The sequence below is a fragment of the Sorex araneus genome, chromosome 9 (genome assembly GCF_027595985.1).
Source record: "Sorex araneus isolate mSorAra2 chromosome 9, mSorAra2.pri, whole genome shotgun sequence".
NCBI lineage: Eukaryota > Metazoa > Chordata > Mammalia > Eulipotyphla > Soricidae > Sorex > Sorex araneus.
In genome coordinates this window covers 58,615,237-58,642,490 of record NC_073310.1, presented here as the reverse complement: position 1 = coordinate 58,642,490, position 27,254 = coordinate 58,615,237, and the positions used below count along the sequence as shown (strand labels likewise).

General features: G+C 49.7%; 1 protein-coding gene across 1 annotated transcript; it reads right to left on the bottom strand.

The window, feature by feature from the left end:
• Nucleotides 1–14,533: 14,533 nt before the first annotated feature.
• SKIDA1 (SKI/DACH domain containing 1) lies at nucleotides 14,534–18,063 on the bottom strand. Its single transcript, XM_055147226.1, has one exon. It carries the CDS (start codon nucleotides 17,459–17,461, stop codon nucleotides 14,702–14,704), a length of 2,760 nt encoding a protein of 919 aa, XP_055003201.1. The 5' UTR covers nucleotides 17,462–18,063; the 3' UTR covers nucleotides 14,534–14,701.
• Nucleotides 18,064–27,254: the final 9,191 nt, after the last annotated feature.

Below are 27,254 nucleotides of genomic sequence, written 5' to 3'. Positions count from 1 at the left end.
CCGGGAGTGCTACCCAACCAGCTCAGACGCGCCCGGGAACCTCCTCCGCTCGGCTTTCCCAGTCCGGGCCCCGGGGTCAGCTCTGCCTGGGTTCCCGCTCCGGGCCTATTCCCAAAGCCAGAGGCGTTGAGTGTGTGGTTCGCTGCGAGGAGGCCGAATTAATGATCAACTCCTGCTCCGGCGGCGGTCGGGAGCCTGCGGCCGCCCCGCGCCCGGCCCGGCTCGTGCGAGCAGCGGCTTGCAGGGCGGCGGGCTGCAGGGGCTGGGTTCGTGGGAAAAGCGGTGGCCGATGTCTTTCACCTCCAGGGCTGCGACGCCGGAGACACGAAGCACCCCTCGCGTTAGGAATTCTCCCATCTGGCCTCGTCCCGGGCCGCGCCAGATGCTCGGGCCCGGCGCGCAGCAGCGCTCCGGTGCACCGGCGCCAGCAGCAGCGCGCGTCTCCGCACGCACCGGCCCCGGTGCCCCGAGCCACCCCACGCGCGGTCCGAGCCCAGGGGAAGGCAGTAGAGCTGGGAACGGCGGGGTGGGGGGAGGGGAGCCGCTCTCTGCTGGGACCCGATCAATCACTTTAAAGGGTTCAAAAGTTCCAGTCTCCCTTTTGGAGGAACAGGGACCAGCTTCCCCCGGCCTGCCTCTTCCCCGCGGCCCGCTGCGTTCCCAGCAGCCGCGCAGTAACTGGGACTGGCGGAGGTCGGTCGCAGAAACCACTCGCCTCCATCGCCCCTCCGGAGAACGCAGGGCCAGGCTTTACGGAGCCGGTTCCCCCTCTCCGGGAGCACACGCGCCCCCAGCCTGCACCAGGCGGGACGCGCGCTTTTCCCTTTCTCAGCAAGCGGGGAGCGGCCTGGGCGCCGGGCGGGCAGAGCGGCTGCGGCCTGGCGGCCGGGGTTGGGGTGTCTCTGCCGAAACCCGAGCTCCCGGAGACCTGCCCTGCAAGAGGGGCGGGGACAGGCCAGCCAGAGGCCGAAGACTGACCGACTGAGAGAGAGACAGAGACACAGAGACAAAGACAGGAGAGACAGAGAGGGACAGAGACAGACAGAGAGACAGAGAGGGACAGAAAGAGAGAAAGGCGTGCCTCAATCCCTGCCACATCCTGCCGTTTCCTGCTGCCTTCCAGACCCTCAGAGCCCTGGGTACCCACAGGGCCAGCCCTCACCTGCGCCCCAGCCCAGGCGAGCCACTTTCTGCTCCCCACCCGGCCTTTAAGCTCTCTGCGGCCTGAGCTTTCTGAGTCAGGGTGCTTCGGAGGAAATGAAATTGTTCTGGAGATTACAGTGGGGCTTTGGGCCAGAAGAAAAATTCTCCTTTGCCAGCCCCCCGCACCCACCCTTTCTCTCAGGCGCCCATGTGAAGCGCAAACTTGCATTTCCCCTCACAAGAATAGACAATTTTTCTCGCTTGCTTGCAGTTTTGCAAAGTTCTGTGCACAGATCAGTGAGCCTTAAGCAGTCCTTCCAGACCCATGTTGTGGAAGTTAGGGGTTCCCAGGCAGTGAAGGTCATGACAGGTGAATTCGGTAGCCCCAGGGGCTGCAGACCTAGACCCCAAGACTGACAAGAGCCCAGGACCCCAGCAACAGGTACTGCCCATAGGACAAGCTGTGGGGGTCCCAGGGTTCAGGCGCTGTACCCAGAACCTGCTCGCTGGTGCAGGGGGACCCCCTCACCTGAAACTCCCCCATAGAATTCTTCTCCCAACATTAGCAATCAGCCACACAAAAGCTGGGGTTGCACCTGCGCAGACCAGCCAGCCCTCATTGAGGCCTCAGCCCCCACCCTACCCATCCATCTCCTCACATGCTTTCATTCGACCTGCCTCCTCCTGACATGATTTAGAGGAGAGGGAGGAAGTCAGAGAAGGGCCGGCTCCAGCAAGGCCTAGGGGGATGGCAGCAACCCCCAGAGCAATGCCTTTGCTCTCCCGGTCCCTGCCGTTATTAAGTAACTCAAGAAGAGAGTGGACCACTTTCAATCAGCCTAGCTCCTCAAAGCAACTTTCTGCTTCTGTTTTTCTTTGACAGCCACCCACATGGTGCTCAAAGGCTACTCCGCGTGCAGTGCTCTGGGTTGCTGCACACGGTGCTCAGGAGACCAGGCAGCGCTGGGGATTCCGTGGTTACTGCATGTGCTCAGCCCCTCGGGCTCCCTCTGACCATGAGAATAACCGTTTCTGATTTTCTGTGTCATGCCCTATGATGCTCAGGAGCAACTCTCAACTCAGGGGTCACTCCGGGCAGTCTGGGGGGACAATGCAGTGTTGGGACTGTGCATACGAAGCATAGGCTCCAGCCCACTGATCTCTCTCTCCATTCCTTTAAAGAGTGATTCTTTCCGGGGCTGGAGTGATAGCACAGCGGGCAGGGCGTTTGCCTTGCATGTGGCCGACCCGGGTTCAATTCCCAGCATCCCATATGGTCCCCTGAGCACTGCCAGGTGTGATTCCTGAGTGCAGAGCCAGGAGTAACCCCTGTGCATCGCCAGGTGTGACCCAAAAAGCAAAAAAAAATAGTGATTCTTTGCCGGTTACTTTGCTCTTGGGCCAAATAATCCAATCTAACTCTCTCAGTGTGAAGAGAGGAAAGAGTCAGGCAGCCGAAGGGAGATAAAGCTCCTGAAAAGACACCAAGGCCTATTTCCAGCTGCTCAAGAGCTCTGCGAGTTTCTCTAGGGGAGCCTCTGTGCTCTCTTTCTCCCCCCCCTCCCCAGCCTCCGCCCAGCCACCATCAGCCCAGGTGGATCCAAAGGAACTGGGTGGCTGAGGCTCCTTCTTGGCCTGAGCACTTTTCATTTAGGAGACCGGCCCACAGAAACAGGGCCAGTCTCCTGGGCCCACCCATTGGCAGGCGCTCATCCTCCTAAGAGCTAGCTAGCTGGGAGAAGACAGAACCTGGGGTGGGGGAGGGGCACCCGAAGAAAAGAGGAAGCTGAGGAGACATCCTAGACTACTTTATTGTTTGCTTGGTTGTTCTGTTTGGGCCACACCAGCAGTGCTCAGGCTTACTCCTGGCTCTGTGCTCAGGGATCACTCCTGGCAGGCTCAGGGGACCTTGTGGAGTGCTAGGGATCAAACCTAGGTCAGTTTTGCGCACAGCAAGAGCCCTCCCTGCTGTACTATGGCTCCAACCCCATCATATACTGCTTTTGCCCCACTCGGAGACTGCAGCTGACTCAGATCTTGCAGGCTAGCCTCATGTAACCACCTGGGGAGAAGAGAAATCAGTGTCTGGGTTATCAGGGGGAGTTGGTGAGCAGGGGGCAGGGGGTACCCTTACAAGCCCAGGCTGGTGTGAAAGAAGGATGTAATCACACCAGTAGGGGAAGATCTGGCAGAAGCCAAGGAGGCCAGCAGAGGCAGCCACAGACACCCGAGGCACTCTGAAAGTCCATTCTCCTTCAAGAGATCTTTTGTATGGTGCTGCATTTCTCTCCCCGATTTGCAGCAGCCACGCTGGTGGAGGAGGCAGATGCGGTGGCTGCACGCAGGCATGTGGCAGGGCGCTGTGTCCCTCACAACAGACCCGTGTCCCCAGTGAGAAGAGCCGGGGCCTGGCCCATTAGGCTGCGAGTGAAAACAATCCCCCATCCCTCCCTCCTTCCAAACAGCCTCCGAAAGAAGTGACTACCTCAAATCCTCAAACAGATTCCTGGCCTGAGAGAAACACAGTCCATAGCATGAATGTCTAACAGCTGGATTTGGCAGGAGAAAAGAACAGAAAATCCCACCCTCTTCTGCAATCACTAATGAAATCATGTGTGGCAGTGGGCACTGGTGCCCGGGTATTTGTCAGTTGCATACTTTTGACCCCAGAATGACATTTCAAAAATATTTCTCCCCTACACAGTCCCAAAGACTGTTTTGACGTCCAGCTATTGTGAACCAACCTTCTGTAAACCATATTGTGCATTTTCCCCTGGTTTTAATGAAAGAAGAACTGTGCAAAAGCAACTTCTTTGTCCCTGTGCTGAAACAAAGACTGATACACAGGAAGGAGCGGCCTCTCCCAAATGGACTCTTCTCTGATTTGGGAGCAAAGCTCCTAGAGTGACCAGGCCGTAATTGTGGTTGATATTTAATCCCCCCCAGTACAAAGGCCCATCTCTGCCCTGTGCAGCAGCACCATTGAGATACGACTAACCTTTCGAGTTAGATCCCAAACCCGGAGTCCAGGGCTTACCCTTGGATTGGCCAGGCCTCTTCGAACCTGAACAAAAAGGATCTGAAGAAAATCACATTTTCCCCCCTCGCCACAAAGCATTCCTAATCACTTCAGCTTGTGGGTGAATTTTTATTCCCGTGTCCACTTGGGGTATTGAAATCGATCGCTGCAATATTTAATATATTACACTCCCAGGCTCATTGCTCTCCTAAGACCGAAATCTCTCTCCCTCATGCCCTCACTCAGCCTGCCTTCGACCCTCCCTCTCCCATCTGTCCAGGCCCTCTGTTTTTCTGTCCACATCACGCCTTTAATTCTCAGCCCCGGCAACTTCACATTTATTTTGTTTTCTGCTATGGAAAATACTGAAAGCTCTAGGCAGCACCGCACTTAAAAGGGAAAATGAGGCGCTCAGTAGATTGGAGAAAATTAACCTGCCACAAACAACCTCATTAAAGAACTGCCTACCAAGAGTTAAGAATTAATAGCAAAATGGATGTGGGGGGGGACCTTGAGTGAAGAGACCTTAAACCGCTTTCCCTGAAAGGTGCATAATTTACAAGCCCGACCTAACATTCAGTTTTATTTCCCTTTCCCAGTGACCTGTCCCATAACCTTGTAATCCACTGTGGGGGCGTTTTCTCTTTGGTCCCTTTCTTCTTTTTACACACCCATAGGTTTGCAAGTCCAAATACTTTCCGATATTTTTTGGTGCAAAAAGAAAAAGGCATTGAAATTGTTTGGGGGCTTTTAATTTAAAAAGACACTTTAAGAGACTCCTGGAAGATCCTTTGGGAAATGTTAGATGATTTGAAGAGTGCCCTTAAAAGAATTGTGTTTGGATAGGAGAGGGTGGGGGGTGGGGGGAATCATGCAGAAAGAAATGAGGAAAAAAAAAACAGAGTAAGGACATTTTGTAGATTTAATGTTCTGATGGTAGGAGGGTATGCGCATGAAGTTCAAATTTAAGTAAAGCCTGTGTATATGGGCTGTAAGTTTCTTTTCTAATGTTTTATTGGGCATTGTATTCTATATTGGTATTTTATATGCATAATCTCATTTCAGTGCTGAGCTGCATACTAAATCCCGGGGCAAGCAGAGGAGAATGTGGTATGGATATTACACTCAATCTCATTGGCTTCAATGAATCTTTGCACATTGCGATTTCCATTGAAATGGCTTATCTTTGGTTAGAATTTTACACATTGACATGGTATTCCTTTGGCCAGGATCCTGAATGAAGAGATTGTGTCAATGGAATAGTCATCATGACCCCATTCACGTTATAGCAGGTAACTGGTATCAATGGTTCTGACAGTATTTATCATAGATCGCCAGCTCTTTGTTTGTTTCCTTATTATTTTTGTACTTTTTTTCTCCTTGCAGTGGATTACTTTTAAAATCAGTCTTTGGTATATACTCAAGTATTGGTTCAAAACAGAAAAAGATAGAAAATTCACAATCAGGATGTTTCCAATTCATCTGGAAATCCTTTCATGGTGTCAGGATATTATATGAGGGCTGCATGTTATGTCGGATGGCATTCTATTCAGATAAACTGGCTAGAGGTTGTGCAAAGGGCAAGAAGCCCTGGCAACTCCCTAAGTGTGCAAAAATAAGTTCTATTTTCCAATATAATAATTATATTCAATGTCAAAGTACAGACAGAAATGTTTAAGATAATATTAAAAAATGCCAATGTTTAAGAAAAGTGTTTCAGAGGTAGTTGGCCTAGAGAAGATGAAAGGGTATATAATGAAATTGCTAATTTATTTTTAAATGCACAGTACTTCAACCTGTTAAAAAGATTTCTCTTTAACAGGGGAGTTAAATGATTTTTATTCTTCTTAAAATGTTAGGAGCAGCCAAAACAGTCGAACAAGTCAAATGTTAATCATACTTTTCTACTTAAAATGTTTTATTTAAGGGGACATTGTTTGGCAGCCTTTCTTTTTAAATTTAGATAAAAACACTCTGGTGGTAGTGATGTACACCATGTTTAAGGTTTTTTTTTTTTTTCTTTTAAAGCATTACTGATTTAAAAAAAAGAAGAAGAAGAATCGAAATTGGCTTTCTGGAGACTAATTTGCCACTGAATGTACAACACTTGGACCAGAATGAAAAGCCCCTCTTTGCATTTGCATCTGGCAATGTGCTCCATGCTAGAGCCCTAGCCACGTGTTTATGGAGTTGAGCTCTCCTGGTCTTGAGATACATGCTGGGTTTTATAGCCTAAACGGAATAGCTCAGCACATGCAGGACCAGAGGCTGGGAAGCTCTGGCCTCTCACCCCAGCAAGGAAGCATATGTGGGGTCACAGGAAGCTCCCACTCTGCCTCCATCAGGCCTGACCTTCTGCCCCACTGCAGAGAAAGGACTCCAAACTACTGGGTTTCCTCCCCATCGAACCTTCACCTGATGCAAGGGCTTAATCAGAGAAGGGGAGACTATTAAAAGCCAAGAAGGAAAGGAAATGCTATAGGGGAAAAGGTAAATAAACCTAAATAAACCATCAGGTCAATTCCCACTAGGTCATGTGGACTTTACTTTGAATGGGCGCGAGCAACCAGGCATCTGAAAACCCAACCATGGTCTGGTCTATCCAGGTGGAGCCAACAGAGAGGAAGAAAATGGACCTTCTTCCACGTTTGCATCACTGACAATCAGGGTACTCATTTGAAAGGGAGGGGAGAGAGAGAGATACTTGAGGGAGAATGAATAGAAAATGAGTCTTTCTTCCAGGCAGACCCAAGGATCCAAGGTCTTTTCGGTCATTGCAGAGCCAGACCAAGTCAGGGCCAAGAGACCTCTCACATACTTATGTGCTGTCTTTCACAGGACAGGGGCCGGCTGCTGCCCCAGCTCAATCTTGCCCACGTTGCTTCCTCTCTGCTACTCATCACTTATCACAAGTATTGTGTCGTTCCTGCAGCTAATCTAAATTACTCTTAAAGAGGGCAGGATCTAATAATGGAAATTATATTCCAATTTCTCTGCTAGCGCCGCCCCCCAGGACAATTGTTGGTTTATTTATTTGTTTGAATGTTTGGGAAAGATGATAAGCCGTGACTCTAGTAACCCCTTTTCCCCACTGAACTCTGGGCTAGGGAGACCTTTAGGAGACCCGTGGACACACTGGCTCTCTGCTAGGTGACCAGTCTTTTAGGGTTTAAGTAAGTCTCTTGACTGCTAAGCCTCTTCCACCCCAAAAGGGTCAAACACTACCCTATTGACACCACTGATTAGATGAGTAACTGGAGCTTCCTGGAGAGTCTCTGGGCTGTCTGCCACTGTCTCTCCCCACCTCTCTCTGTGTTGCTTGGACATCTCAACTGAAGGGAGATCAGACAGGAGCTGGAATCCGGTATGATCTTAGAGTCCTCAGGATTTGGTCTAACCCCTCCCTCCCAGCCTCAGCCTCCCCTATAGATTTTCTTTTCTTTTCAGAATCTTCTCTCTCTCTCTCTCTCTCTCTCTCTCTCTCTCTCTCTCTCTCTCTCTCTCTCTCTGGACAGCCGTCTTTTCTAATTTTCTTTCAAAATCCCTCACCCTGTAGCTCTCAGGTTTAAGGTCCCTTGCAAGGAGACAAGCACAGCCCTTCCCCCAACAGACACAGCCCAGCCCGGGGCACGGCTGGAGAGGAGAGAGCTGGAACTTCACACACCAACAGCTGGGCTCTGGGTGAAGAAGTCCAGGAGTGGACCTGTGGCCCATGACAGAGCTGGGCCCTGGGGTGGGGATCAAAAGCCTTATTCAGAGGCATTCCTAGGAGCTACTCCTTAGGATCCGGGAAGAGAAAGGAAGGGTCTATCTCGCTGCAAGTGGGAGAGAGCTCCGCCTGGAAGCTATTGACGGGTTGAACGCCACACATTTTGGGGTCGTGTTTTTCCAATCACACTGCAGTGAGCTTTGAGGGGAAAGTCCAAATGAACGGGATAAAAACATCCTGTTCTGAGAAGGAAAACCGTGGAAGCTCACACACCTCTGAGAGGACATTCATGAGTGAGAAAAAGGGAAACGGGAGCCCAAGGCTTGAATTTGGTGAGCCCGTGCAATTGGAGCATTTCGACTGAGTATTGATTGGTAAACTCAATTTTGAAAACGGCCTCCCCGGCAGAAGTATGGGTTGCGTTATCCCCGTATTTGCAAGCATCGATTGGGCGAAAATAAAACGCATCATACTCTCTGCGAAGAAGGAAGAGGCAGGGACAGTCACAAGAGGAATAGCAGAAAGTATATAGTTAATACGGGCTGTACGTGAATGCATGAAACAAGTGCTTTAAACCCAGGGGGCTTTCACGTAATAGCTAATTTGGTGAGAGCGCGCGCAGGGCCGTCTTCGAAGGGGGAGAAGCTAACAGAATATAGGTTTTCCTGCCTGGAGTGAAACGTTTCCTTGCGATTTGCATCTGCTAATATCCAAACCCCGCCGTTGAGGCCAGCTAGCCCAGGATTTGCTCCCGCAGTGCGGGTTTGCGGAGACATTCTCTGGCCTCTCACTGGCCCTGACAGGGCTGAGAGGCGGCGGCGGCTGCTTTTCCCTCTCGACCCCTCTGCGAGTCTGGAGGACCGGGCCAGGCCCCAGGGCCGAGTCCAGGGAGGCGCCCTCCGCCCGCCCCCACCTCCCTGCCTGCAGGCCGCGTCGGAGGCCCCCGCCTCGAAGTTAATCAAAAGCGCCCCAGCTCCCCTTCCCGGTCTCTCCTAGCAGGGGGAGGAAAAACACAACTGCAGGAGCCGGGGAAGGGGAGAGGAATGTCTTATCTTCGACTGAAGAAGAAATCCTGGCTCCTGTTTTCACACACACACACACACACACACACACACACACACACACACACACACACACACACACAACACCAGCACTAAAAGCTACCCAAAGATGCGCTTCTGGTTTCTTCTGTCTTCTGAGTCCATTTCAGGTTTCCAAGGTGGAGGAAGGAGAGAGAGAGAGAGAGAGAGAGAGAGAGAGAGAGAGAGAGAGAGAGAGAGAGAGAGAGAGAGAGAGAGAGAGAGAGAGAGAGAGAGAGAGAGAGAGAGAGAGAGAGAGAGAGAGAGAGAGAGAGAGAGAGAGAGAGAGAGAGAGAGAGAGAGAGAGAGAGAGAGAGAGAGAGAGAGAGAGAGAAAGAGACACGGGGGGGGCGGGGGGGAGACAGAGGGAAGGAGGGAGGGAGGGAGATCGTCGTGCATGGGAAAGAGAAGGGAAGAGCAGGAGGGAGCCAGAGAAAGCTGGAGACAAAAGCGCGGGCAGGCGCGCAGGCCGGGCCTCGGAGGCGGCTCCGCGAGCCCCGGCCCGGCCGCCCTGGGCCTCCCCCGGCCCGGCCCGCTCTGCCCGCGGCCGCCGCGCCCAGACAAAGCCCGGGAACGGCCGGAGCTGGCGACCGGGGTCGCGGCGGTGACCCGAGCGGGGCGCCCGGGCCGCTCCTCCTCCCCGCCGCCCCCCGGGCCGGGCCGCACTCGGGCGGCGACCCTCGGGGGCCCCCGCGGGCCGAGTCCCCGGGGCGGCCCGGGCGGGGGCGGGGCGGGGGCCCGGCGCGGCGCTGTCCCCGCGTCGCTGTCCCCGCGCGGGCCTCGCCGGCCGAGCGGCCATTTACTGCCCCGGGATCGCGCCGGGCCCAGGCTGGCCCATAAAGCCTTTCACACTCCACAATGGGGATTTTCCCAACAATTAACAAGAAACAACATAATAAAGCCATTTACAAAGCCCTCGCCATTTACTAGAAATTAGGCGCTCTTTAGGCGCCGGCGCGTGATTTCACACGCTTGACGGCGGGGCCGCGGCTCCGGGCCGCCCGGGGTCCCTGCGGCCGCGCCCCGGGGCGCCCTGCGGGCCGGCCGGGAAGGGCGGGCAGCGGCGGGCGCGGGCGCCGGGGCCGCCACCACGGGCCGGCGGGCCAGGGAGAAGCCACAAAGGGCCGGGTGGCACCGGGCAAGATGGCGGCAGGGCCGTCCCCCCGGGGTGCCGGCCCCGGCCCGGCCGCCCCCACCCACCCCGCGCCCCCTGCTCGGCCCCGCCGGCCCCCGCCCCGCCCGCTGCCCGGGCCCGCAGCCCTGGCCCGCAGCCCCTGGACACTGACCCTGTTTACAAACAGCGCCGGGGGCGGGCTGGGGGCCGCGGCCGGGGCCGCCACCAGCGGCGAGGCCGGGCGTGGGCCGGGAGCGCGGCCGGCAGCTGCAGGGGCCGCGGGCCCGCTGGCGGAGCTGTCAATCCCCTGCCCATTGTGCGGCCGCATGCAAAACACCTCGGGCCCTGCGCGGTGGGCGCCCGCGAGGCCGCGCGGCTGAAAGGGAGCGGGACAGGCGCGGGGCCCGGGGCAGGGGCGACGCGAGAGAGCTGCCCCTGCTCCCCACACCCCACGCCCATTTTTCCCCTTAAGTAAAAGAGGGCCAGCTAAACAGGTAAGATGCTGCCCTCCCCCACCTCCTGGCCCGGCCCCGCGTCCCCACCCCTAGGAGAGCTTGCAAAATGCCCTTTGGCCCAGGGAGCAAACCAAAACCAAAGCTAGCAGAAAAACAGTTCTTCCTCACTGGGAAGGGGAGAGTCCTGGGGAAGATGGGGTGACCGGGTGGACTCCCTAAGGGGATGCCTGGTTCCTCCTAGCCAATTTCCTGAGGTTAGTTGATGGGAGCATTTAAGCACACACACACACACACACACACACACACACACCACCACCACCACCACCACCACCACCACACACACACACACACCACCACACCCCACCATATACACACCCCACCATACACACATACACCACACACACACACACCCCACCATACACACATACAACACACACACACACACACACACACACACACACACCCCTAGTTTAGCTTTAGGAACTCCCCTTTCCACATCCTTTCCAGCAGGAAGTTATTTTCAAGGTGAAGCAAAACTCACCAAGTTTTCTGTCTTTTCTAGATGCTAAGGCTTTATTTTTAAAAAGTATTTTTGTCACCCTGAAGGACTTTTTGTTTTTGTTTTTCTTTGAAAGGGGGGAGGACTGCTTTTGAGGAATTAGTCTTCATCTCATCCTGCAAGCACACAAAATTCTCATTCTCCTCTCTGCAGGAACTTCTAATGCTCGTGCCTGAACTTTGAAGGATTTCTAGACCATTGGAAGTCACTCAGACACGGATAAGACAAAAGTCCACACACTAGCTCATCTCGTTTGTGCTATTGCTGTTTAGCAGTGGCTCCTTGTTGTTGATTTTAAAATAAACAACCATTATTGAGATTACTCCACTATAATCAAGGAAGCCAGTAGAAAAGAACACCCACTTTAAAACGTAAATACTTGGGGGAAAAAGAGCAAGCTGCGTTTTCTAGGAAGGCAGATAACCTTACTGGAAGACAGCACATAGATCTTTTAAAAAATACTTAAATCTGCATTTCACAGTTTTATCAGTAAACTGCTTATACAGGAAACCCCCCAAAAAACTTGCTTCCCCAAAGTGTCAGAGAATGAACCTTTCCCACATTCTCCTTAAGCCTGTGATTCCTCTTAGACACAGCGCCAGTGACCCAGCAACCCGGACAGTGCCTTAAGAAAACCAGCTATCATCTGAAAACACTTCAATGTGAAGACACAATGCATGGAAGTAACTTTTGTTTTTCTCTCAGTAAGGAGTAACTTTTTGAACCAGATAATGATTGTGACACCTGAGAATACCTAGATACTGTCATTCATCATAAAACAAGCAGAATAAACTGAACTGAGAATAGGCCTCACAGCAGAATGGGCAAACAGCTGAGGGGCTCCCATGAATGGAAAGAACACCTTAGCTTTGCAAGTTGCTGCATCCTATTGGGTACACTTTCCCAACAGAAGCCCCAACTCAGGTTTTGCTGTGGTTGGCTGGCTTGTAGTAGGATTGTGAGGTAAAACTTGTGTTGACTACTTAATTTCTTTCCTTTTGATGATATCACTGTGGAATGGCCCAACCTCCATACAGCTCATTTCCCATCTCCTATAAACTGAAACTATTGATTCTCTAAGGGCTGGAGACCAAGTGTCAAAGCTAGAGGCCAATATTTTATGTCGGAAATTCCACAGGGCATATTTGTTTTAAATTGTGCTTGTTCTGTCTCCTGGTCATCCCATACCAAGATCTGTAGGCTTCACATATGTATTCTCAGTTATAATTTAGAAATAATGATGCCACCGTCAACAAGCAAAATAGTAGTCATCATCGGTTTGAACTTCCATGACTTAGCAGTAATTAAAGAGTAGAAATTACAGACTTTCCAGGGTGTATGTCACACTTTTTACAGATTGATTTTGCAGAATAACTCACTGCACCCAAATTCTGTTTTGCCTTCCAAAGAGGAAACAACTCAGACTGAGAGGTCAATTGTTCAGCTATAACTACAACATAGACTGGTCTTGGGAATTACACACAAACATGAATTCAAGGATAACAAGCCCCAATTTTTGCTTTGACCATATCTATCTTTCCAGTTTTTTTTTTTTTTTTTTTTAAAAAAAAGGTTGGGGGGGGATCCAGTAAACCTACATCTGGCAACATTCAAGAAGGAAAGGAAGGGAGGAGGCAGTTCAAAGCATCTGTTTACTCCATCCAAATATATTTGGATGCAGGTATTCTCAGCCTCTGTCCTTTACAAATAAGAGTAAAACCACAGAGCATGTACAGCAATTAGGGCTGAGCCCATCCAGATCCATTTGAAACATTTATAGACAAAAGAATAATTTCAAAGGGAGTAGGAATTAAAAGGCAAAAGAGGGGGAGGGGGGCTACATTTCCATGAGAAATAGTGACTTAAATTCACACAGTAAACATTTCACTGATGTAGTTCTGTCTTGTGATTTGTGATCTTTAGATGCAACTTCTTAGGTTTAAGATGGCAAAGATATGAGATACATAATTTATCAGATAGGCGATGGACCAAAGATGATTAGATTCATCTTTCATTAAAATAGCAATTGATTTCTGCTTTACTTTCTTAAACCTGAAACTTTGGCACTTGATTTGTAACAAGTTTATAAAGTTTTATTGTAATCTAGGAAGAATTCCACCAGTGTTTTTGCACAGAATCTGACTGGCCATGATATTACAACAAAACACTATACCCCCAGTAAATGCATTACTTTTTAGGCAAAAACATTACATCTGAAAATGTCAACAAAGCCACTCATTCCTATTAACCATTCTTCAATCTGGAATAAGTAGAAATGTGTGGAATCAGGAATTTTTAACAGTGTTTTTAATTGAAAATAAAGCTAAAGCATGCTTTTCAACAGTGCAAATTTCCATAATTTTGATTTACTGCTTCCATCATCACAACATAGTATACCAGCATGGCCCTTACCAAGGGCTAGACCATAGCCATTTGCATGTTCAAAATCAACTACTTTGATTTTAAGTGCAAATATAGATAGTCACCTCTGATTGTCACTTGCAGTAGAAACTCTCTTGCTCAAAATACAGGATGGTCTGAAAACAGAAGTTGAGAGAGAGGCAAAAAAAAAAAAGTAGTAGGTAATAAAACCCAAGTGCCTGAGTTCTGGTACCCCCCAAAACCCCTGAAGTACTGTGCTATTTTTCATTTAGGGTTTTCTTACAACTCTGACCCACTTGATTTTTCTTGGTCATAATTAATGCTTTGATACTAGGAAGAGTCAGTCATACAATATCCTGCTGTGAAGAGGACTGTTTTAGTTGTTTTGCAAGTTTGAGGAGTTGTGTTCAGAGCACAAGATAAGCAGGACAATGGTGAGGGCCACCATATTAAAAACCTTTGGGTGAGAACACAAAAAGGACTTGTACCAATTGTAAGGACTGGCTGTAAAAGTAAAACCACACCCTTTACGAAAAAATACAATCTCATATTTATTTTACTCAGTATAGATGAGGCAGCTTTTATCAGCATTCAATCAAGACTCCCCAATTTTTCCACTCAAAAAAAAAATTAAGTGCAAATACTCTTGGAGAGGAAATAAGGGGAGTTAAAAAAAAAGAGAGAGAGAAAAAGGAAAAGGAAAAGATACCCCACAAACAAGAGCTCCAGAAAAGAACATTTTGGGCTCATAGAAACTTCTTGCAACCTCACTGTGTAACCATGTAACCTAACAAACTTTCACTGAATTAACAGTTACATTTTCAGGTCTGAAATCTAGTGCATAAACTTAATGGCTCATTGTAATATTTATTATTCAACCTTTTGACATTTATTTGTAGCAGTTGAACTGAGGTACCGGGTGCATTATTAGCATTGAAACAGTAAAGTGTTCCAGCTCTACCGTAATAACTGAGTTTTACTTGAGTCTTTAGCCTGAAGTAGTCTGTGGAATGTAAACCAACCCTTCTCCCACCCCGCCCCCACCCTAACTCAAAAAAAAAAAAAACCCGCAATGGAAAAAAAAAAAAGTAATCCGATTTCTGTCTTCAAAATGCAATAAACCGAATAAACCGGGACTCCAAAGGGGGTGTAACACATTAATGGACTTGTACAAACCATCCTGTGCCATTTACAACAAAAGGAAGGTAATATGGTTCAAGAAAATATCTTCCAAAACACTTTTATGAATTAAATTTCCTGAATTTGTGACTAGGTGGAAGAGGTATTGCGGAACCGCCCAGCTGCCATTTCCATATAGGATGGGCCTTGTGAGGAGGTTGGGAATCCTTAGTGGTGTTTAAAGAATACGCCGGCCACAAATCCCCGTCCTGCCCAATAATGAGTGATGGTGGACAGGGAAAATTTGCCATGAAATTAAATGGCCTTTTCACCGCTGATGCTACATTGCTGGCTACCTTTTTGCGTCTGCTTAAAACTGTAAAATCATCCAGTGATCCTTCTTGTGTCTCAGTTTTACCTGTAGGACGAGGACTTCTAGCTGATTTCAAATTTGGTTTGACTGGAGGTGTCTGAAGTCCAGGTCGCTTTCCCAGTACAAGTGTCCGGTAATTTTTTCTCACCCTGGCACCAAATTTATATTCCCCATCCTCAGGTTTTGGAGAACCTAAAGTGCATGAGAGGCCCTGACTCCGAGCCAGTGGAATTAAGGAAGGAGTTCCTTTCTCAGGGCATGCAAAACCTTCCTTGGCTGTGGTTAACAAGGCGTCCTCCTCTTTACTTTCAGTCACACTGTAAAACTCACCCTTTGTATCATTGCACTCACACTTTAGCTTATTTGCAATAAGGTCAGGTTCATATTCTTCATTAGCACTACTGTCTTCTATTTTGATTTTAATATTGTGCAGAAATGGCAATGCCGAGTCAGTGCAGAGATTCTCGGCTTTAGCTGCTGCTGCTGCTTCCACCTCTAGACCAGTTTGCGAAGTGGGCAAATCCGTGGCAAACTCGGGACAATGAGGGATTTTGGAATCTTTTTCTGAATTTGCTGCTGCTTCCGAAGACCCATTCTTTACGAACCTAGCAGCTATTGCGTTGTTATCTGCACAGTGTGTAGCAGGAGTTGCCGGTAGGCATTTCCTAGGCTCTCGGAGTATTCTTTGTTGTGGAAATGCATTGTTTGTCTTTGGGCTAGGTGAAGAGGCCCCCTCCGCCAGGCAGTTAATTGTCAGGTCTGTTCTCTTTACTGTACTGGCAATTTCAGAGTGTGGGAATGTAACCTCAGATACCCTATCGTTCCTTATCTCCGGGAAACAACTCCCCAGGCTGGCTGGGCAGTACACGGGAGACGCTTTGAGGGCCCAGTCCTGCGGATTCCACTCCTCTGGCGACTCCGCTTTGACACTACCCTTGAGGTCGGGAAGTCTGCCGGCGTCCTCGAAAGCAGCGGGTTTGGTGGCGGCGGCGGCGGAGGCCAGATGGTACAAGAAGTTGGCCTGTGCCTGCACGCTGGGCGGCTTGCAGAAGCTGGTGCGCCTGAAACGGATGCTCTGCACCGACACTTGGCTGGAGCCGGAGCTGGAGTCCGACTCCGTGGACGAGTCCTCCTCCTCCGAGCTGACTTCACTGGAATCCGAGGCCCCGCTGCCCCCCTCCTCCTCCTCCTCCTCTTCCTCCTCCTCTTCCTCCTCCTCTTCTCCCTCCTCCTCCTCCTCCTCTGAGGACACAGAGTTGCTGGAGCTGGACAAGCTGGAGCCAAAATCCGAGTCGTTGGCGGCATGGTCCGAGTAGGAGCTGGACTCCGAGTCGCTGCTGCAACTCTCGGGAAAGCTGCCCAGATGGGGCTGCGGTCGGTGGTGACGAGGGGGTGGGTGGTTCGGCGGCGGCGGCGGCGGCGGCGGCGGCGGCGGCTGGGCCCGGTGGTGGTGGTGGTGATGGTGGTGGTGGTGGTGATGGTGGTGGTGGTGGTGGTGGGGAGGCGGGCAGAAGCTGTTGACCAGATGAAACCTCTCCAGGCAAGTGGCCCCCGCGGCGGCCGCCGCCGCCGCTGCCGCCGCCGCCGCCGCCGCCGCCGCCTTGGCTTTGTAGGACCTGGGCAGCAGCAGCAGGCGGCGGGCGCCGGCGTGGGGCGCGAGCAGGCAGTCCTTGGCGGGCCCGCGCTTGCGCTTGCAGCGGTAGGTGAGGCTCACCGGGCCCCCGGCGCCCGCCGCCGCCGCCTTGGGCTGGGGCCGGCCCGCCGACGCCTGGTAGTAGGCGGCGGCCGCGGCGGCGGCGGCGGCGGCGGCGGCGGCCGCGGCGGCGGCGGCGGCGGCCGGGTGCTTGCTGCACAGCAGGCTCCGAAAGTAAGCCGGGTCCGAGTGGAAAGCGACGTAGTTTCCCTGCAGCGGGGCAGTTTCGTAGTTTAGAGGGGGCTTGCAAGGCGAGCGCACGAGTTCCGGGTAGTGCGAGCCCGGGTACTTGCTGAAAAGCTGAGGTAGCTGGGTGGCCGGGCGCGCGGCGGCGGCGCCGGGGCGCGGGGTCTGCGCGCTGATTGGCAGCGCCCGCGCCGCTCCGCTCAGGCCGCGCCAAACTTGCGGCCGCTCCTTCCAGAAGGCCGGGCGGGGGCCGGCGGCCGCGGCCGCGCGCTCCGGCGCCGGCGCCTTTGTGGCCAGGGCCCGGCCGACCCGCCGGCGCTTGGTCTTGAGGACGCGCTCGGTCTTGCAGGAGGTGTAGAGCGCTTCCACGTCTTCCCGGGAGATGAGCGTGCATTTGGCGGCGTGGAAGGCGATGCTGTTGATGGCCTTGAGTTTCCGCAACTCCTCCAGATCGCAGTGGTGCTTTTTCACTTTCAGATGATCCATGCGCTTGTGCACGGTCGTCCTCGGGATGTTTTTCAGCAGATCCGTGAAGACTTGGGAGAGGGCAAACATTTGCTTTCCTTTAATGATGAGGTAGCCGAGCCTCACGCCATCCACCTCTTCAAAACCTGACTTCAGGTCTCCCATCTCGGGCACTAAATGATCCCCACCATTTGCAGTAAATATATACGTGACGCATACATACACATGTATGTATGTTAATCCTCCACCAGCTGCTGCGTGTGTCTCAAGCCATCCTGCTAATAAAATAACAAAGACTGTTATTCCCGGCCAAGGGAGTGCCAAACTCTAGACGAAATTATTGGAAAAAGGAAAAGAAGAAAAAAAAACCATGAAATTACACTGACTTGATTCTTGCTTTTTTTTTGGTTTTCGTTTTTTTAAAAAAGAGGGAAAAAACCATCCGGTTTCTGATCTGCCAGTGTGTTGGTCTAAGTTCCCGCTGCAGATCAGTACCTGGGCCCCTCTCTTCCTTCCTTCTCCATTGGAGCACTATGATAATGGAATGTGAAGGGAGAAAGAGAAAAGAAATGCAGCTGCTATTCCCGCCGCTGCTTTAGCTACAAATAAAATGACAGAGTGAAGTGAGCTCGTCCGGAGACACCTTCATCAATTAATTCCCCTAAAGCCAGCGCTGATTGGACACTCCTGACAGGTGATGCAATAAAAATTGATATTCCACCCCTTCCCCCCAAAATCTCCCACTAATTAGCATACCCTTATACTGCCACCTCCCCTCCCAAAGTAAATAATACAGTCGGTATATAAATCTTTCCATTAAACTATCGGAGCTCAGAAACAGCCTGACTCAGACTTCATCAGGAGAGTGTGTGTACGTTTAAAAAAAAAAAAAACCTGTATATTCCCCTTTAAAGGAATATTGCCTATTTTTCGCTTTATTTGCATTTTACCGCTACAGCTATTATCATTTTAAAGAAAGGCATTTTAAAAACATTATCAAGCCTAAATAGATACACCCCACACCCTTTTCCTTTAGGAAAAAAAAAAAAAGAGCTTAAGAGGAAAATGTACAGAATAGCTTGGTATTTCCCTTCTGGGAGGGAAGCAGCAACCGCTGCTAGCTCCAAAGTTAAACCCTCGTGGCGAACCACCCCGGTGCGGACTTACGTTTTGAATTTCTGTCGATTTTCCTCTTTTTTTTTTTCTCCCCAGAAATGCCTTTTCACAACCAGAAACAAAGTTATTTGACCAAGGAAGCAGTTCAAGGCTCCAGCTCTGAAACACTGTAACAATTCAACCAGATTTTGGTCCTATGCTGGGGGGTGGGGTGGGGAGGAGGTAGTTTCACGTCAGACTCATAACAAAGCATAGATAAGCCAGAAATGTGTACACTTTTCACAATTAACCAGACTAGATTGGAGGCGGGATTGTCCTAGAGTCCCCAGCACAGCCTTTGCCAGGGTCCTGTTTCACCACAGGTCAGAATTCCAGGGAGTAGATTGCTTCTGCAGCAAAGAAAAGAAAATGTAAACCGCCCAAGGTGCTTCCAGAGGTTTTATGTAATAAAGATGAAAAGAAAGTGCTGGTGTAGGATGCAGACTCTTTCAGTGGTCTACAATGCTTCTGCTCCGTAGTTTAAATGAATCTTCCACAACTCTCCATTTTTCCCCCTATGAAAGTCAAGTATTTGTTTTAAACAATCTCTTTGGATGACGATCAATACTATTGAATCTCTTCTTAGGCAAATGAAGGCATTTTCCTGTGTGTCATTTTCAAGGATCTTCGAAATATTGCCAAGTGAGAGCAGGGGTCTTCCAGTTGCATGACCACGATCCCAGGGCGGTGTGTTGGCTGCACTGCAAAATTCAGCAACATTTTAACTATCCGGTGTTTGCAACTAGAGCATAAATGCAACCCAGACATTTATATGCTTCCTTGTTCCTCCAAAAATAGACACATCCGTGTGGTTAAAAGAATAAAGGAATATTTCTGAGCCTGTGAGAGAGGGGGGAAATGCAATAATCTCTTCATATTCAAAAGTTTCGGCTTCTCCTACTTTGGTCTGACTAGTAACAGCAGGGATGACTTTTAAAAAAAAAAAAGAAGAAAGAAAGAAAAAGAGAAACAGGAATCAGATATACAAAAAGGTAGTTTGCATGAGATCCCGCCATAGCTCCCCACCCCCACCCTCATCTCTCTTGCAATTTCCCAGGAATTTTGAAGAGATTTGGGAATTTCAAGAAGTGCATCCGGAAATTAAGGAAGTCTATTTAGAAGAGTCTGTAACTCAGAGGTTGGGATTTGAAAAGTCAGCCCTGGACTACTGTTGCACTCAGCACAGATGTAATCGCCGCTCTTCAACTTAATCAATGTGTGTACAAACCGCGATGTCTAGTTCTTGCCTTTGAAATCTAAGGCTAGCATTTCCATCCAAGAAATCAGAGCTACAGCAAATTACATTTTTGTCCCTTGAATGAGAGAAGGATCATTGAATGGATCTCGTGATATTTCAGGCTTTAACGTAACGGAGAGGCAGCAATGAACAATGCCTCGTCACAGCTAATACCATCCACCGAGTTGGCTTTCTTTTGCATCTGGATCTATCACATCCCGTTTTTCTCTTTCACTTTCACAGGAAGCAAAATGCAAAAGGTTCCAGCAGAAAGCAAAGTTTCCAGGAAAAGCAGATGCTGGTGTTTGTTTTTTAAAGTGGAATGCCCAGACTCTTTCTACTGCTGGTGACAATAATGTCGTGTAAAAATTCCCCCTGATGCACTTATATACAGCCAGCCTCTTCCTCCCACCCACCCTCCCATCCAATACCCCTCCCCCAGCTTTAGGATTTCCACCAACGAGTGGAACAGCCAAGAAATTGTAAACTCACAAGAAAAAAAAACAACCTTTAGGAGGACATTACAAAAGGTTGGCTAGAGTGTCCCCTCCCCACCCCCACCCCCTTTCCAGGTAGTTCTAGTCAGTCCTGATTCCCATTTAGATTTACACACATTTCTCTCTCTCCCCACTCCCTCCCTCCCCCTCTCCCTCTTCCTCCTCCCTCCCCCTCCCTCTCTCTCTCTCACTCTCTCTCTCTCTGTCATACTCTTATTCCTCCTGCACATGGCAACATGATTTAGTAACTAGTTCAAAATTACCTTCTTTTTCTCTCCCTACCCCTCTCTCCACCTTTACAATACTGGCAGTATATATGGCTTTAAAAACTATCAGAATATTAAGTTGTTTGGTATTGTTTTTTAGCTAAAGGTATAATCGGTTGGGTCAGAAAAGGAAAAATAAAGGTCAGAAGATTAGGAAAACATGTCCAGATAGACAATTTGTGCTGGTACCTTTGTGCACTGAGACACCTTTTCACTTATACATTTGTAATACTCCTGTTACACATCTTTCCTCTTGTCTGATACATTCTTTTGTTCCTTGAACTTCCTCATCCTTGGATGTGTGCATGTGCGCGCATGTGTGTATGTGTTAAGGCATGAATACGCACACTAGCACACAGGCACACACACATACATATAGACAGAATGTGACAGACAGCTTTCTTGTGGCCATCAGCACACGTTGCATATCCGGGGTCTTCTCCAGGCACCTTGGGGGTCAATCCCGATAAAAAGATCTAGCAGAGGCCCCTGAGCTCTCACACATGAAAGGCAAGGGACTTTAAGATGGATTTGCATGCACACAGGGGATTTCGATCAATAGCTACCAACATTTATGGCTTAGATTATTAATGTGAAAGCTGGCCAAAAGAATGGGGATGAAAAATTAAAGGTGTCTGTTATCAATTATGCTTAAAGTTATGCAATAATTTACTTACTTTGCATGGATGTAAGGATCCAGATGTATAAAGTACTATTCTTCAAAAGCCAGGAGGTGTCTTTGATAAATTTGTTGATCATGTCAGCCGCCTCTACAATCAAAGATGAACCCAATTCAGATGATGGACTGTATTCTGATTCTTTTTTTCCAGAAAAGATATATCAACTCCTATTCTTCTCAAATGCATATACCCATGTGGATGGATTCACCCAAATTAACAGTGCAGGTATATCCATCCCTGAGAGGCCAGGGAATTGCTTATTGAAGACGTAGGCATGTAGACAGTATGTACCCTGAGTTTGTTAATTGTTGTTATTTGCTCAGGAATGTATAATCTACATAGTATCATAAAAAGTACTTGAGCTTTGAAAACAAAGCTTCTTGCTAAGAAAATCCTCAGTGGCAAATACAGATGAAATACATTCTGGTGAACACTCACTTCTGCATTTATGTAAAGAAAAAAAAAAAACCAACAACCAAAACCAGTACTTTCAGTTTCTAAAGTGATGGGCTATGAAGATATGAACATATTTGTCTTTACTTTTCCTGTATGAATATGATAAATTTACCTTCAGATGTTCTATTTTGATTTATTTTCGGTGTATTTTATGTTTCAATACCATTGCAATTCAGTCTGACCTCTTTCCTCTGGAGCGAAGTAATGCACAAGGCATTTACAGTCTTTTAAATGGTTAGCTGGGAAATGCAACAGCAATTTGCAGGAGTAGTTTACTAATGGGAAAAGTTCTTTTGAAAACCTGAAGGAAAACCAAAGAGTACCTTTGCATTTCTACACTACAACTGTCATATAATTAAAGTATTGAAGTGCATTAAAATAATCCCCTCCTTCCAAGTTTTTGCCCTTACTTGTATAATTTAAATGAGAACCCCCCCACACACACACCCCAGAACTATCACCACCACCATCATCTAACTCTTCACCATATACATTTGTTTTAGTGATTGCTGGGCACAGTTTGTTCAAAGTGAATTCAGACAGAAAAGACCAAGGAACATAACAAAGGCCTCGACTTACATTGTTGAATAAATGAAGCCCCTTGTTCTGTTAGTCAGAAGTGACTCTGATCTAACATTACAAAGTCTAAAATAATAATAATTTAAAGTCTCATATGGCTGAATTGAGGATATAAGACAATAAATCTTGTATGGTAGTTCCTTGCCTAAAATTACCTAATATCAAATGCTCTCTGCTTTGGGGAAAGGGGAAAATGAGAATGGAGAAGGAAGTGGCTAAATTAAGGAAGAACTTAAATTGGTGCTTGGTATATTTTCCTTAATTTTTCTTTTTCTCTCATCCAAACAAAACAGGGCAAGTCTCCAAAAGGGTCCATCCTTCTGTTCTTAGGTATTTTAAAATCCTGTTTTTTAACAGAAGTTTGGGACAGAGTATATGCCATGTTGTCTACTGACCCATAATCAAAATGCAGTGACCTTCTACCCTTTTTTTGCTCCCTGACCCATCTTGAATTCAATGCAGCCTTTATAAATTTGCAAATCCTTGGAGGTAAAGGAGTTTTTGTGAGGCTTTGTTCTGCAAAAGCCCTAAGAGTGTGCTTTCTAAATTAGACAAATGTAAAGCAACAAATGCTAGTGGACAAGATTTATACAGGTAAGCAATAGGCAAGTCTTCAAATAACACACTGTAAGCTAAAAGGCAGTTATAAGCATAGAGAGAAGAAGGTTATAGATTGCATCAAATTAGAGTGTGGTACAAATCACTTTCATGATGTAAGAAATGGTTAGGCCACAATCTTCCTGCTTTCCTCATCTCAAGGGCTGTGGGGGACCCTAGTGACCAAGGGAGGAATGGGGGTTGGGTAGAGGGTGGTTGTGAGGAGAGAGAGAGAGAGAGAAAGAGAGAGAGGGAGAGGAGGGAGGGAGGGAGAGAAGAAGGGAAAAAAAGGAAGGGGGACCTGATCTGAATCTAAGGCACATTCACTTATCTTTCCTGCTATCAGCTAGTTTAAAGGACACCATAATTATGATGGTGATAAAACAATGTCTGCTTATGTGTGCTGAATAAATAAAGAATGTTTACAGCTCAAGAATCTTTTAATTCCAATTAAACGCTATCAAAGAAAAGCCACTTTTCCTATTGCAACCGCCTTTCCCCCCAATTATCTTGTTTTATTGCAATATTTTCCTCTGAGATACCAGGGCCTCCCACAATTGATCCTGTCTGTAGGGGGATAAAAAAAAAAATCTGAGAAAGTAGAGTTCAAGGTTGATATATCAAATCATTAAAAAAAGATCAAGATGCACAATTTATTTGGGTTGCCCCAATTTTTGCTTATGTTCGAGTCAAATGTGTAGAAACTGATGTGATGACATTCAGTGATGAGGCCTACTTAGGGGTGGCTAAAAGCACCCTGGAAATCTGAGCACCCAAGAGGAGGGGGAAAGAAGGACGTCTGTGGACCTGCTGGACTCCGGAAAGGGAATCCTCTGGTTCTGTTCCCCTGGCGTGAGCCCAAGTCCTTCCAGGAGCACTGGAGCCAATCGCTGTCTTGCAAGGCTCCAGCTACTGGGCACACACACAAAAAAGCGGGAGATCAAAAAATCCCAAGTTCGCATTTATGGATACACAGCGATCATTTCATATTCATGACTTCAACAAATCACACCATAATCAGATTTGAACAAGGTTTGGGCAGTAATGCTCCCCAGGCTGAGTACCAAACAGTGACAAGTATCACACACCGAACCAGAAAAGTCACTTAAAATTTTTTGTAATCATAGAGGGAAATTAAGTCTTTCAACTTTGAAAAGCTAATGTTTCTCTTTTGAGGCCAAGTTGTATACTAAGAAATTATAAATAAATGCCTCTCTTTAAGTCACTCTTGAAAATTATAAGACAGATGAGATTTCTTTCCTCTCTCAGTTCTGGTGTTTTGTTTGTATTTTTTTTAAATGCATGGCACAACAAATATGGAAAATACTCCCTCCGTGAAATGCCCACACAAACCTTCCTTTTCACTCCATCTGTCTAAATAGCACATTGCTGATTACAAACTTCAAAAAAAACTTTCTTTGAATAAAATCTAATATTTCCTGGCAAATTCTGTTTGATGATGTGCTACAACAATACGATCTTGAAAAAATTTCGGGGTTTTCCTAAGTTTTCTGAATCCTTGCAGGCCCCTTTCTTTTTCAAAGTTTAGAGCTCCAATGCCCTGGATTCTACTGGCAGAATTAGGAAGGACTTAGAGGGTCCTAAACGTGACCGATTCACTAAGGCGGGGGGCTAAGGCTTGCAGCAACGTGCTCGGCAACTTAATCCTACGCTAAAAGAGGGCAGAGACCTAAAAAGAATGGAATACAAACTCTCCCGACATTCGTAGTTACTTTCAAGGTGGATTGTCGTATTTTAAGGCTGATGGGAACGTCTGGTTTTTGGAGCAAAAAGAAGAGAAGGTAAGTGTTTGTCCTTGTATCCACCAGTTAGTAGAGAAACAATGAAAGAACAAAGGGAACCACTTCTCCATCTGAACATTTTGTGTCTCCTTCGGTTTCAAGTCAAAAGGACCGCGAGGAGATTCCGCTTTCCACTATCTTGGTGGATGTTGCTAAGCTTGTTGAACTAAGAATGGGGTGGGGAGAGTTGAGCGGCAGTGTAAATATAGACTAAATATAATAATAATGAAGGCTTGCTGTGGCAAATCTCTCCAGCGCCAGGCACAGCAACTTAGAGCAGAAGTTGCTAAATGCAGAAAGGCAAAGCCCAAGAAATAACTGAAACACCAGATTTCGAACTCAGTCATTTAAATAGCCTTTCTCGCTGTTGGAAAAGATTTCTGTGGCCAAAACGAGTAGATGCTGTCTATGGGGAGAGAGTGGTGTAGTATTTCGGTCGAAAAACGTTCTCTATTGCTATCCGGCAAAGATTTTATTATTTTTTTAAAGGAGTGGGGGAAGAGGGGATTCAAATGGGGATGCTGCTGTTTGTTCTGGGAGAAAGGGCAGCGGTGGCAGGGAAAAGGAGAGAGATTCCTGTTGAAATGTATTTGCTTTGGGGTTCGGTTGTTACCAGCAAGTCTCTTTGTGGGTCTGTGGCTGAATGAGTAAGTGACCGAGTGCCAAAGGCATTATATAAACGCATCGGGGTGTGTGTGTGTGCGCGCGGGTGTGAGTCTGGGTAGCCCCCAAAGCCGTCGAGCACGTGAAACATTTTTTTTTTACTGCCCCCCAAGCGGCGACCAAGCTCCCCCCACCGCCTCTCCATCCTACCCCAAATCCGTATATTACCTGCCCAGTTACAGTGACACATGTTTATGTTTATAGTCCTGGTTTGTAGTAGAGTCAAGAGCCGCAGCAAGAGGAGCGGGAGGGGGAGGGGAGGAGTAAATGCAACCACCCCCACTTGTTGTTAAAGCAAATTTACTGCGTTATTGCCAGCTGGGTCCGGGGGGCTGGGGCGCGAGCTGAGAGGCAGGGGAGAGGAGTTGGGCTGTGTCGGCGGCGGGGCGGGGCGGGGCGGACGGGTCTCTCCGGTCCGGGCCGGGGCTTCCTCTCCAGCGGCCCGGCCCAGCCCCGCGCCCTTCCTCCCGCTCGCAGCGTTCACGTGGGGGGCTCGGCGCGCGGGGCGCCAGGCCCTGACCTCTGACCCCGGCTCCTCGCCGCGCTCTCCCGCGGCCGCGCGGCCACTTTTTACCCAGGATCCCTCACGCGGGCCGCGCTCGTGCCGCGCTCGAGTCCGGCTTAATCCTCCGGGCCCCGAGTCCCCTCCCCTCCGCCGCGCCGCCGGCCCCGGGGGAGGATTCTCCGGCGGGGAACCCCCGCCCCACCCCCACGCCGGCCCGGCGCGGGGCGGAGACTCGGGGGCCCCGCGCCCCGCCGCCCGCCGCGGCCCGACCTGTTGCCTGCGATTGGCCGGCCGGGCCCGCGCCCTCTGCCCGCCCGCCGCGGCCCGCGCCTTCCACCGCGGCGGGGGCGGAGGCCGGCGGCGCTGTTCTCTCCGCCTCCTTCCAACTTTTCTCTCTTTCTCTCCTCCCCCCCTCCTTTCCAGGGGGCGAGGAGAAAGCCAAGTAATCTCATCCGCTGCCCCGTCCTTTCTCATAAAGTGCCGTCATGCGCGCCCCCTCCCCGCCTCTCCCCGCTATTTAAAACCTCCCCTCCTGCCCAGCAGCGCCCCTGCCCCGGGCCCGGGGCCCTCCACACCCCTGCTGGGCCTCCCCGGCCCGGCCGCGTCCCCCCGCGAATCGCCTTGCTTTTCTGCCCACTTGCCACTTTGCACACCCCCCACCCCAAACACACACACACACACACACACAACGCCCCGTCCCTGGAGGCGCAGGAGAAAGCTCTCGAATTTGCTGCCGGACACCCCCTCGGCCCTCTCGTCAAAGTGCATTTTGCCGGAGAGTTTGAAATAACAGTATCTAAGAGGAAGAGATTTTCAAAAGGGGGGGTTAGCTTGGGGCACCCGGTTAAACGTGCGTTTAAAAAAACTTTAAAATTTTTAACAACTCTCTTTCGAGGCCGAGGGGCTCGCGGGATTTCCTTGCAGATGCGGGCGGCGGGGCGGCCGGCGGGAAGGCGACACAGCGCGAGCGCCAGCCGCCCGCACACGGCGGCCACGCGAGGCCGGGCGCGGGCGTCGGCGCGGGGAGCGCGGCCGGGCCGGGGCGGCGCGCGCGGGCGGGCGGGGAGGCCGCGGAGGCGGGGGCCGGGCGCGCGGCCCGCGCGGCGGAGGAAGCGGGAGCCGCTCGCCCCCATTGTTCGGCCCTTCCCGCCCCTCTCGGCTCGGTTACCCTCCGGCCCGGCGGCAGCGGGGGTCCCCCTCTCCGGACCCGCGGGGAAGGCGCCGGGGCGGCGAGCGGCTGAGCGGAGGCGGCGGGGCGAGCCTGCGACTCGCGCGGTGAAAGAGGGGGCAGAGCGGCGTGCAGAGGGTCCTAAAGTGATAACGAGACAGACACAAATGGGGGCACCTTTCCCTGAGCGGCCCCCACCCCCCGCAACCAGAAAGTTCGAGCAGATTGTAGCCTCTTTCAAATGCCTGCAAATGTGTGGATTCGGAAAATGAATGCCCGGGGCTCCAAGGAGTTGGGAAAAGCACGTTTCGCTGTCTTTATTTGTTACCACTCAGCTCTTTGTTGTGTACAAG

Coding starts and splice junctions, on each gene's coding strand:
- SKIDA1 (XM_055147226.1), bottom strand. CDS start 17,461: ATGGGAGACCTGAAGTCAGGTTTTGAAGAGGTGGATGGCGTGAGGCTC.